This window comes from Echeneis naucrates, chromosome 24, assembly GCF_900963305.1.
Source record: "Echeneis naucrates chromosome 24, fEcheNa1.1, whole genome shotgun sequence".
Lineage (NCBI taxonomy): Eukaryota > Metazoa > Chordata > Actinopteri > Carangiformes > Echeneidae > Echeneis > Echeneis naucrates.
Window position 1 is genome coordinate 16322270 of NC_042534.1, and position 13503 is coordinate 16335772.

A 13503-nucleotide genomic window follows, 5' to 3' on the forward strand; every position below is an offset into this window, starting at 1 on the left:
ATGAATACCAGGGCAAATTAACTCTATTAAGTAGCAAAATGTATGTTCAATATTGAAAAAAAAAAAAAATATTTGACACGGAAAATAAAAGTCTTAAACTTAAAATTTTAATGAAAATCCAACATATAATTACTGAGATATTCCTTTAAATGTTCTATTCGTAACCTTTTTAGTTTTGAATTACTCTAAGGACAACACGCTAATTCAATATTGCAGTTTGCTTGACTCTGTGCGTTATTTTGTTTAGGCTGTTGGACTCGCGCGGCCGGTGCGTACGCGGTTGGCAGCGGTGCTTTGATTTGATTGGAGGAGAGCTCGTCCCGTCTCTTCTTCTTCTCCTCCTCACTGAGCGCAGCGGCAGTCTGCTGACATGTGAACGGGACAGAGCGGCAGCGGCAGCAGCAGCAGCAGCAGCAGCAGCAGACGTTGGTTTGTCCACTTTTTTACCCCCCCTCCCTCGCAAAAAAAAAAAAAAAAAAAAAAAAAAAAAGAAAAACAAAAAACCCCAACATGCCCTGTACGGAGCTGTCGGACTAACTAACAACCATCTTCGTCCGAGTCTACACTTCGTACGAACTTTTCCTTCCCGAGGTGAGCGTTTTGTCGGTCGTTGTCGACGCGAAACATTTTGGCTTTTAAACGGAGGGTTTGTTTTCACGTCGCATGTTGGAGGTGGCGACGTCTGTTAATGTGAACTAACGTCTGCTCAAAATTCTAATAATGTCAGCCAGTTAGCTGTGTGACTTTTATTTTTAATGCAGTCACTATTCTTGGATCATTTCATAAGGATATTTTTTATTTTTATTATGAATATATTCTTTAATTGGTGTCAGGTCTCCTTAACTTCCCAAGTACAAGTCGCCTCCAATATTACAGTAACTTGCTCGCCTGTATTGATAAATACCGGAAAGTTTTTAGTGACTCAAATTCATCTTAGGCAATGTTTTTAAACACTTTATTTAATTAACAGTGGCTATAAATCGCTTTATGTTATACTCAGTGTGCTTGCTAAGCATATGACACTTTTTTGGGGGGCTTTTTACACTTGCCCCAATGTTCCCTCAGTGTTTTCATTATGCTCAAGTAATTCCCCTTGAGGGAATTACACAACATAATGTTTCTACATAGGCATCAATAATTCAAGGCTAGGCTTTGGCCAGGACTTAGAACTATGTGCAAAAACAATAATAAATTAAGCAAATGGAAAATGAATTCAGAAAATAGTTACAAATTAGCTTGCATTGTATGTGATCACATCAGTGCATGGCCCCAGAAGAAATGGCAAGGAAATGTGAAATCCTCTCTGCTTGACAGAACGTTGTCTAAAGCTTCACCTAAAAATTCAAAACACCAAGGGTGCACAGTCAGGGTATCAAAACACTTAAATATGAGTCTATTAAGACAAGCTGGCTAGTAATCTGTTTTAAGGATAATTTCACAGCACACATACTGGTTACAGTATGGGGAGCAAGAAGATGGAGGGCATGGTTGTTAGCTGGGAATGACTCCGTGGAGGTGAATTTAGATGAATGGGAGTTGTTTCTCCAGTTTTAGTATTTTCAGGGTCAAGTAAGGGTCAAACTAGCCTTGAGGGATTCCCTGTTCAACAAGCATTTTTAGGATGATTTCCCTCTAGGTGGTGAAATTACACCCTTGGTTGGTAGATGAGCATTTTATTCTGAACACCATAATAACTCTTACTAACTCTTTAATCTTAAACAGCTTCATGTCATGCGTTCCACAAGATGCTGGAAACTTTGCTCAGTGACTCCTTGTAAACATGATTACATCACACAGTTTCTGCAGATTTGTCAATTTTCCATTCATGTCCTAGTCTACTACATTGAAAGGGTGTTTTGTGGGATTCAGGTCATGCAGCTGGTACTCACTTTGAGATTCATGAAGCCAGATTGCAATGACTTTTGATTTGTGGTATGGAGCATTATGCTGCTGGAAGAAGCCATAAGAAGGTGAATAATCAGATGACCTCCTGACCTGCTGCTTGATTTTATGTATTGTGCTGCTGCCAAATGATTGGCTGATTGGATAATTGCAAAGCAGTGTAGTTGACCTATATACTGATGGGTAAAGATGATAAATGTTCGACATTAAACTGGTCAAGAATGGGGTTTGGAGATATGAAATTATAAATTGTATACTTTTGGTATATTATACAGCAGTGTTGATGTACGATACGATACCTTTTCTGAATAATACATATTAGGTCTAAATGGTGCTTTGTTGTCCAGGATCATAATAAAAATCTTTATTTTCATAAAAAAAAAACCCTTTATTTTGTAAGACGACTACATAGTTTGGAGATAAAAACTCTCAAATACCCAGCCGTGTGATGCAGTCTTTCATTGTGTGCACTGCGTGAAGCCAATGAATGCATCCATGCAGTCAGAGTACAAACAACTTCATCCATGTGTCCATCTGCTCATTTCCCCCAGGGAAGTGATGAGTGGGGCACAATGCTGATGAGGTGAGAGGTCACCAGGTGCATAATGGGCACATAATGACTTTAAATGGGCCACGGGGCATATGCGTCTAGTTGGGACACATTTTACAGGATGCAGAAACTAAACACGGTGTTAGAGTTGATTATTAGATCAGTCTGTCAGATGGTGAGATGGTGTTCATTGACACTCTGCTGTAAGTTGCATTTTGCTTTTGAGTGAGAATCAATGTTTAACCTACCACATTAGTTTTTATAGTCCCTATATAGCACATTAAAAGCTTCATATTGATCATAAAATGTATTTTCAGGAGATGATATTACATTTAATCAGATTTATACATTGGATTTTTAAACCAAACCTCTGGTGTTAGTATAATAGGGCAAAGCCAGAGAACGGCACACTATTTATCACAGCACTGTTTCACATTGAGCACCAAACCTGCAATTGAATATCTCTGTGGCATAAGAAAAGGAGCTTTACTTAGTTTTTGCTCTGCAGGGGCTCTAAATGCTTCTTAACCATTCGTTGCTCAAAACAATTAATTCAACTGCCATACACAGCCCCTCGCTTCTCAGACTCTGCATCTCCTTTCACTAAATTGTCTGAATGGTGAGGATTAAAGAAACAGGGGAAAGTGTTCATGTTGGCCAGGGCTATGGAGAATGTGATTGTTCCACTTGCATTAATGAGTCTTATACTCATTGAAATACATCCACCTATTCACACATCATACACAGCCTTTTCAATACACAGAGATCACTTCTATCACCCTTACACACATACCAATAATGATGTGCCCAGGGATGGACTGAGGTCCTGAATGTCAAACAAATGTACATTTTCTGTTAGTATTGTGGCTGTGATGATCACCTGTTGATTTCTTGAAAGAACATTGAAAGAAAACAGAAACTCAGGATACCGAACCACTGGTTATCTTCAAAATATATTAAAGTATTTCCCAAACATGAATTTTTTTTAATTGGTCCACAACAACACTAACCTTAATCAAAGAATAGGTGACAATCTGTTGGTCTGTCTGTTGCTCTCTCTCGCTAAACCTGAAGCAAGTCTGTCACCAGGTCTCAAAGAAATCTTCAGGATTGACTCATGTTGACTCACATTGTTCTTTTGACATCATTTATAAGCTACCCACACAGTGCAATTGCTCTTATGATTGTTGATTGACAAGATCATGTTCATTGGCACAACCACACTTTACAACATTTGTGTGAGAGAATGTGGAGCATTGTGCTAAAAAGAAATGTGTGTAGGTCTGCTGTGATTAGTTAGGTTAGTTATGTCAGTTGATGACATTGACACTTCAGCAACATCAATATTTTAAATTGATGCATTGCTTTCCAAATATTCAATTAATTTTTACTTTCTTTTAATTCAAATCTTTCATTAATAAATCAGAATATTCAATTAAGCCTATTGTATCTATTTTTCATGAAAAATGAACTGTTCCCTCCCCAAAAAACTGTTAAAAAAAGTACCCATTTCTACTACAGTTCTTTTTAAGTTAGCTCTATTTTTTTGAGTTAGTTTTACTCAGCTGAAACTGGCGTACTGTAACTCATAGTAGAGTTGTCCTGTAAGGTCTTAACATGTTGATGTTTATAGCATTGTGTAGGTTGACATCTGTAGTATATATTTAGATCACATCTGGCTCAGCTGTCACATGGATGACAGAAGGTTTATTTCCAGCATTGACCCCAGGATTAGCCAACAGCATATCAGCCTGCTGGATCTCTACAAAATGCACAAGTGCCTGACTGTGATTGAACCGATAATATAGTTGTAACTATCTGTCCTGAATTCTCTGGGGTATTTATGGTTTATAGATGCTTTTGTCAGCACAGGCCTCTGTGCCTCACTGCTACAGTGAGCTAGCTGTCACTGAAACAAATCTTGGGATTAGTGAGTGGGTCAAAGGATTGTGCCAGCCTGATTTTGCCACTTTGTCCTTAACTGGTGCAGCAAAGACAGATGGCTGGGATGTAAGTGAAAGGAGGAAATCAAGGGTAGAAGGGGGCCTTGCGCTGTGACTGTTTGTGGAAATCACAAATCTGATTTCTGTCACTGATCCTTCACACATCACACAACCATTCTGTAACTGAATAGGTGTTGTATTATAATACTAAGTATACATGAGTCATGTGAGTTTTTTCTGTCATCAACATTTGTCATGTAAAACACAGGTAATTAGTTTTTAATAAAAGTTGCTGTTGACAGGATCCATTACTACAAATGTTGTTGTCACTACATGGATTTGTCTGCATTTATATATGGCTTCGTGGTATAATCCCAGATATTTCAAACTAGCTTGAGTCAACATCATGTTGTGGAAAGCACAACATTTTGAAGTAGTTTATGGCAGTGGTATTAATAATTTACCATTCTTAAGTTGGTAACTTCATTTAGTCAAACACTCTGTGTGTGTGCGTGCGCGTGTGCGTGCGTGCGTGCGTGTGTGTGTGTGTGTGTGTACGTGTGTGTGAGAGGGAGGGGTGGGGGGCAATCGGCACCTACACTGTATCCACAGGAAAGAAACAGTATGTGTGAGAGCAAGCAAACAAAGGATTATGAGCCCAGAGAGGGAGATTTAAGTTTCCAGTTTGGCCTCCAACCAAATCTTTCTATGTATATGTTGGAATAGAAAAGAGAGAAGGCAATGTATGTCTGACTTGAAACAAAATTTGTCAAAGCGCAAAGTTCGCAGTTGTGATTTCACATTAAACTAAACAGATGCAATCAGGCAGTTTTTTTCCACTGAATATGCTTTGTTGGACATGGAGAGGTCCTGTCTTTGCTAGCTGGTCAACTGGGGGTGCTATATTTTCCCCCTCTGTGATTAGTTTTTAACTTGTATTGAAGTTATGCTTCTCAGCTCTCCCTACCTTTTCCTGGTAGGAATACAGCACAGATTCTAAGCATTAAATCTGCAAAGAAGGCGCTTGTTTTTCAGAGGCAAGCAGGTTAATAAGTATTCTCCAGGGCCTCCTCCCGGAGCCTTGTGAAAAGCGAGGGCTTGGCATTTCTTGTTTTTGAATTGAGTCCTGAGTTCCTAAAAGTTTGCACAAAAGCCCTGTTGCCTAGCGGCGTGTTAGAGGCCTCAGTGTGAATGCAAGGCCTGCTTTGTGTGTACGGGTCTCTGACTGAGCAGGATCTTCTGGAGAATCAACTGGAATGCAGCTGGTGCGAGAATGCCCCCCCCCTCCTTAATCTTGTTCATTTTCAGTTGGAAGGAAAGAGTCATTCAAAAGCTTTTTCATGCAATCATTGGAGTTTCACACTTTGTGTGGTCTGTTTCTAAGTAATTGGTCAGACATTTCTGGGGCTTCTCCCAAATAGTTTTTTTTTCCAGTTTGAAGGCTTCATCATTTTTATTATTCACAAAGGCAATCATAGATTATTTTTTTATTTTATTTTTTGTGATTTTAAGTTTGAGTGTGGTGCAATTTTTGACTGCAAGCATTTTGGATGCTTCTTGCCAGAGCATCTATGACTTTATATGTAAGCACTAAAACTTAATGAAGAGAAGCATGAGTTTAGATATGTATGGTGATATTTGGACTTTTTAATAATCTAAATATATTATGAAAACACAAGACAACCTAGTTGGACAGGGTCCGGTCACATTTTAGATGGTTTTCATCTTTCTTATTGCTTTAAGGTTTGATATCAGTCGAATCACCATTCACTCTATACTGTTTTGACCATAGGAGTCCATCCATCCATTCTTGTATTCAGTAAGGCCTAACGCCATCATCAGGAAGGCAAAATGGCATGACCAAGACAAATCACTTCCTCTCTGATACTGATCCACAGCGCCCGCTACATTGTTGAACCACACTCTCAAATCACATAGCAGACAAGAGTGCCATTTGCATATGTGCGCATCGATATTTGTGGACCATGTGTACACAGCTGCTGAGACTGAGTCTGCCTGCAAGCATCAAGTAGAACAGAAGTCCCCATCCTCTAATTTGAAGTAGGAAACCTCTACAACATGAGGGGTTGTAGCCCTCCAGGACCAGGGATGGGGACCTCTGATGTAGAATGTAGGCGCCCCACTAGTCATATTAGCATAGCTTTATTCAGAACGGTCAACTGTCTACCTTTGCAGATAAGAATTTTTGAAACAGAGACTTGGTTCAACGAACATCGTTTGGGAGGAAAACTGTAATATACAGCTGTGTTATATGATTGAGTTGAGATTAAGGGCTAGCATCTTGGAAATAATCCAATACTCTTTCTGCCATGTATGCCTGCAGCACACTGAGTCAACCTTTTTGATGTCATCTGTACAATGTCGTCTCATTCTCTACTGCATTTCCAGTAATGAAAAACACAGTCATTAGAGTGACTGTCATCACAGATTAGACTCCAGGGATCAGATGGGACATGCGTCTTCCTCTGTGGGGCGGAGCTGTAAAATTAGTGTTGAGTTGAAAACTGTCTCACTGTCTCACATCCTGTGTCTGTCTCAGGTCACATGTCTACTTTTTACTTTGTGAAGGTAAATTTTCAGGCAGCACGGTGGCATAGTGGTTAGCGCTGTTGCCCCACAATAAGAAGGTTGCACGTTTGGTTCCCGGCCTGGGTCCTTTCTGTGTGGAGTTTGGATGTTCTCCCTGTGTCTGCGTGGGTTTCCTCCCGCTGTCCAAAGACATGCATGCATAGGTTAACTGGTGACTCTAACTTGACCGCGACCCGGATATGGATAAAAATGGATGATGATTTTCACAGGATGACAACAAGTACATGGACAAGGAGGCTTGGTCTTGTTGGTCAAGTAGAAAGTTGTCTTGTTAGATCTAATAATTAATGTAGAGGTTTGTTTTGATTGCGCCCTTTCATAAGGATTAAAAACAATAATTAATAATGTTTGCATAGATAAATTTATTCATTAGTATTGGTGTGGTCATTTATTAAATGATAAACACAAGTGTTGCTTCTGCTTGCTGTAAAGCTCAATCTATGGTATTGCAGGGATGGTACTATTATGGATTTTGATGATATTATTTTTTAAATGTTTCTTTTACACATGTGCACACCCACACCAGTCATAAACCACAGAGTATTGTAGTGTAGTTAAACTTTTGTAATCTGTAATTGTGAGCATGTCTCTGGTTGTTGATCATGAAGAACAACCTCCTGGACCTCCTTTTTAGGCAAGGCAAGTCAAGGCAAGGCACATTTTTTTGTATAACACAATCCATATTATAATTCATAATTCAAAGTGCTTTACAGACATTAAAATCATAAATAGAAAATACATTTCAAAGAAAAAGAAAGAAAGAAAAAAGAAATTACACCAGTAAATGATATATTGAATGAATTAACAGCTGGTGCAGACAGGTGTGCAGGGAGGTTGTTCCACAGGTAAGGAGCATTATAACTGAAAGCTGCTTCACTTAGTTTGGTTCTGATTCTGGGAACACACAATAGACCCTGATGACCTGAGGGGTCTGGATACTTCATACGGAGTTAATAAGTCTAGAATATATTTTGGTCCTAGACCATTTAGTTCTTTGTAGACCAACTGTAAGGTTTGAAAGTCTGTCCTCTAACTCACAGGAAGACAGTTTAGTGATCTGAGGAGTGGTGTAATATGGTCCAATTTCCTGGTGTTTGGATCAGCTGTGCTTGTCTGATTGATTGATTGATTGATTGATTTATTTCTTGTTTAGGCCAGTAGAGAAACCATTGCAATAGTCCAAGCTACTGAAAATAAATGCTTGGACAAGTTTTTCCATGTCTTCTTTAGACAGAAATCCCTTAATTCTGGCTATATTATATAATAAGCTGATTTAGTAATCAGCTTTAAATGTTAGAGGGTTAGGGCTAGTCAGAAGCTAAGGGCAACATGTAGATATTGAAAAGAAGTGGTTGGAGAATGGAACTTTGCGGCACTTCACACATAATATTTTTTCTTTCAGACACATCATACATACACATAATACCAAGACCTAAGTTTTGGAGACATCATTATTCAGATATACAATACAGGACAAAAGTTTGGACACACTTTCCTATTTATTTGAATGAGAAGGTGTGTCCAAACTTTTGGCCTGTACTGTATATCATTTAAAAGTTTGATAAGTACAGTCTCAGTGCTGTGGTGCAGATGAAATCCAGACTGAAATGCATTAAAAAGATTGTTCTGCATCATGAAAGCATGAAAAACGTATTGAAAAACAATCCTTTCAATAATTTTTCCTAGAAAGGGAATATTTGACATTGGCCTGTAGTTACTTATTATGGGAGCATCCAGATTAGTCTTTCTTAGGAGAGGTTTTATTACTGCAGTTTTCAGGGCTTTGGGAAACTGAAGAGAGTTAAAAATTTAAAAACATTTTTAAAAAACGTTTGTTGGCAGAATATCAAGGCAGCATATTGTGGATTTTAAATGTGATACAGTTTTCGTCAGAACTGCAGGTTAACATGTACTAAATTAACTGGAGAACAAGAATGCGCAAGTGGAGTTATCATTTAGCCTGAGCTGAAGCTGCAATACTGTTTGTCTTGTCCGTGTTTATTTGTGAAAATGGCTGTACCATCATTGTATGACTTGTGGGACGGCAATTCTGGAGGGACTGATGTTGTTGGGTTTGTCTGTCAATCCACAACAGAGGACAATGTACGGGCATTATTGCAGTTTCTCTTAATAATCTCTGAAAAGAATCCTTGCCTCGCCTTCTTCATTTCATGGTTATAGGTGTGGAGACTGCTTTTGTAAATATCATAATGAACGTGGAGTTTGTTTTTTCACCACCTGCGTTCTGCGTCTGCAGACTCTTTTCTGGTCTTTGTCCAGTGTGGTGTTCCTCCAAGGTGCCATTTTCTTTCCTGACAAAACTTTGCTCCTGATTGGGGCAATGGAGTCAATAATAGTCATAACTTTGGAACTGAAACGATTAAAAGGTCATCAGTTGCAGCAGAGGGCAGTGTTGGTGATGGTGTATTTTAGAATCGAAATATTCCCACACGAACAATTTCACTCAATTTTTGCTTGGATAAAGGTTGCTAACTCTGTCTTTCTGTTCGTGTCCCTTTAAACATACCAAAAACAAAACAAAAACAAAAACCCAATCCTTCTTTTTTCAGCTGAAGGGGCTGGAGTGCATCAGTAATTCTTTTACAATCTTGATATAATTTATCCTCTATGGTTGGATAATTGTATAATTATGATGTTTTAAATAGTGGTTAATAGAAAAATTGGTTATAGTACCAACTAGGGGTGTAATGGTAAGCTAAAGTCAAGCTAAATATGTACCTTAGCTTTGAACTCATGGTTCAGTAAATTTTCAGTACAGAAAAATGCCCCTGAAAAGAATTTAATCTTGTTTCATTCATTTCATTTATTGTCATATTGATAACATAAAACAGTAAACATATCAAAACAATTCCCTGAAGGAAAGATAGTTCTTAATAATAAAAATATTACTGGGTCTAGTTAGGAAAATAAAAATAAAAAAATAAAGATAAGTCAAATTCTGGCATTAAGCATTTTCAACTTCATATCTAAAGTGTTCAGTTAATGATAAATTAATGATTTTAAAAAAACCCTATTTGGCTTTACTATCAATTTGAAATAATCTCAAAACCTTACATGCTTAATGCTTCAATATAGAAAACACAAAATACGAGCCTCATACTCCACTGTGCTAACCCTAGATGCTAAAATGAGTTGCCAGATGGCTCTGCGTGGCTTGTCTGTACTAACCCTAGACTGGGTTGTTAGTTAGATTAATTAACTCAAATGTGTTTGGCTAGCTCAAGCTAAGTGAGGCTGGTCTATGTTAAACGAGGTTTCTAGGATGGCTCAACAGCAACATACGGGGCTTTGCGATAGTGTTCCGTTAGAGTACAGTACAGGCCAAAGGTTTGGACACACCTTCTCATTCAAATGAATAGGAAAGTGTGTCCAAACTTTTGGCCTGTACTGTAGTTCCGTTTTGCTTTAGCGTAGAAATATTTTCGGTAAGTTTGGTCCACACATGTATTTGTACTGAACACCCTGTATTGAATGTTTTGGGATGAATACACATACGATTACACACCTAGTACCAAACCTATGGTATTGGTGCCTTAAGACAGGGATGGAATAATCTCACTGAAACTCAATCAAACCTTTTAATTAAGTGACACCCTTTAATGCTTTTACACTTTTACAGCAGTGTAGGTTTTGAGTCAGTGTGAATTTTCTGAAGATTAATGATAATGTCAACATCAGTAACAGCACTTTGAAGCAAACTGATTATTAATAGGATTCATGAAATGCTTGAACAAACAGGAGTGCACTGAGCTCATAGAAACAGAGTTATTACAAGACAGTGGAATGTCAGTCAGCTGACAAGTTTTAATGATATTGACAATGGGATGAAATATTTGAGGTGCAGTAGTCTTTTTCCTTTTCGTCACTGTCTTCCTTGTGGTTAGACAAAAACCACAGTAGTGTGTCTGCTGTTTACAGTGGTCATGATTGCTCTGTTCCATGGTTGTCTATGTGAAAATCATGCTTTGTAGCACAGCAGGTAATCTGTTACCTGAATTGACCCTTCCTTGGACATGATCCAATAAAGGTAGTCGTTTTTTATTTTAGCAACCTCGTTAGGGGTCACGAGTGGTACGGAGTGGTAAAGTCAAAATTTCAAGATTAAATTTGAAATACAATTTTGTGAATAACGTTGGAATTTTGAGAATAAAGTTAAAATACAATTTCGGAAATAAAGTCGAAATGTCTCCTCTGGTCCATCAGATCCAGTTAGGAGAGTGACTGACAGCTATGCATGCAGCAGCAGTTACTAAATTCTTGGAGTGTAACGTTAAGGGTACGTTTCTGAAGTAATGCAACTGTGCAATTAATTGATATTTCAACATTTCGACTTTTTTCTTGAAGTGCATAGTGAAAAAAAAAAAAATAATCTTCCTCCTCCTCAAATATTTTTCTCCTACCTGGCCTTAATACTCTTCCATACAAGTGGTGATGGCAGTCCACTCTGCTCAGTTTTTCATTTTCCTGTTTGGCATTTTACTATGAGTGGAACGCAGGCTGGCTTGTTTTCACAGGGTGTGTTTCCTGTTCTCTCCCCTGCAGATGAGAGGATGAAGGGGATGAACCGAGGCAGTTTGTGGAGTTTGTAGCAACAGAAGACTCAGCAGCACTGGCGGCCATTCCAACCCCTGTTTGCCACCTCTGTCTGCACCGGCACTTACCATGAGTTAGAGGGCATTGCTGCCTCCTTTAACATCTGCAGCACTGTGTCTGGAGACAGCAGCATCACTCGTCCTGCTTCATGAGCCAGCAGGATGTGGCTGAGGTCCTCGCACTCTCTGAGCGCCTCCTGGTAGCTTCACACAAGGGACAAGCTGACAATGTGGTCCAGCTTATCAACAAGGGTGCAAAAGTAGCAGTCACCAAGGTGAGTGCATGGTCCTGAATGTGCTGATTCTCACAGTCTTGTTATTTGTAATTACGTTCATCAAAGGTTTTGGCTTTGAACAGTTCGCAGCACCTTGACAACATCTGACTTGAGGGTTAATGATAATTATGATTGACCCTCGAATTTTCATCTATTCCCACAGTCAGGTCAGAATTTCCATTTGAGTAACATTCTGGTCCTTGAGAAGATAGCACAAGAACCACTTCCTGGATATTTGTGTTAAACAAATGTACTCTGTCTTCTACATCATCCTCATTGTTTGTCATTGTTGATGACATGAAATGCAGTCTCAACTGAGATTAACACTGCTTCTGTCTTCCAGTATCACAACAAGACCGTTTGTTTCACAGTGTCAGTGTCAACTTCAGAGTCATTATGCCCCTGTAGTTATTAGTTATTCCTAATGACTCACTTCTCTAAAAATGAAACAACCTCTGTTGACCGGAATCTTTTGCAAATGGTGAATTCGGATTCAGAAACAACTGGCTTTAATTGCTGACTCTGTCTTTCTTGCTAGAAGCCTGTGTTGTAGTGTCTTAATGTTGTCTTACTTCAATTGTGGAGTTGTGTGTTTGGCATTTTCAGTTGGCTGGATCACAAACTAACCTTTTAGTTACTGCAAAGTCAACCCTGTCTACTACAATTTTATTTCAACTTAATCTGTCAAAATTATGTTCAGACTTAAATGTTTTATTTTTATTTTTTTATGAATGAACCTGTAAGGTAGCACTGTCACCTCACATCAAGAAGGTCCTGGTCTTGCTCTACTTTACATATAGAGCAGGTCTAGACCTAACTCTTTATAAAATTATTTAAAGAAACCCAACAGATTCCCCCCATGAACAAGCACTTGGCGACAGTGGAGAGAATGAGAGAGCAGGAGGAGGGGATTTTCAACAGGTGCAAACAGGAACATATGATACTGTATGAAGTTGAACAATGATTTTGTGGCTGTAAAACAATTTCAATTGTTTCTCCACACAGAAAAAATTAAACTTAAGTTTGCATGCTGTCTGTGTACATCGGAGATTGGTTCTAAATTCTTCTGCAAGTGTGAATGTGTGCATGAATGGTGAAGTCAACCCCTGAATCTGAAGTTGGTATCATCAGTCCTGTGCCTCATTATTCACAATGGTGAAATATGGTGTAAAGTGGATCTTGTATTGCAAGACAAGATATTCTAGTGTAAAGTTTCTTTCTAAAGTATATATTAAATTGAAAGTCGGAAACCTGACCAATCAGAGTGCCCAGCCATTTGCTCTGTCTGATGATGGCTTCTTTTTATTTGGAGAGGTCCATTGAATCTGTGACAGTAATAAATAAATTACACATGCAATTTCTCTAAAAGTAGTAAGTAAGACCACACATATTTGTTCATAACATAACACAACTCATAACACAACATCCATTTTAAATTGAATGTGAGCAGAGCACATGCAGTCCTGGTCTCAAATATGAATTGGTCTGACTATGCAATGGTGTGCTTCCTCTATCATCTTTGGGAAGAAAATAGATCTGTAACTATGAATTACTTTTTTGCCTGTGGCTCATCTGCATTTCATTATCTCATTTGCATCCCACTTTTCTTC

The 13503-nt window shown here is 38.6% G+C and overlaps 1 protein-coding gene across 4 annotated transcripts in view; it reads left to right on the forward strand.

Moving 5' to 3' along the window:
* Nucleotides 1-378: 378 nt before the first annotated feature.
* ankrd6b (ankyrin repeat domain 6b) overlaps nucleotides 379-13503 on the forward strand; it is a 32248-nt gene continuing 19123 nt past the window's right edge. For 2 of the 4 annotated variants that reach the window (XM_029496817.1, XM_029496818.1), the window contains exons 1-2: nucleotides 379-591; nucleotides 11569-11893. In XM_029496817.1, the coding sequence (XP_029352677.1) occupies nucleotides 11768-11893 (126 nt within the window). In that variant the 5' untranslated portion in view covers nucleotides 379-591; nucleotides 11569-11767. Of the gene's footprint in view, nucleotides 592-11568; nucleotides 11894-13503 lie in introns of those variants that run through there. The other 2 variants (XM_029496815.1, XM_029496816.1) reach the window with 1 other exon arrangement.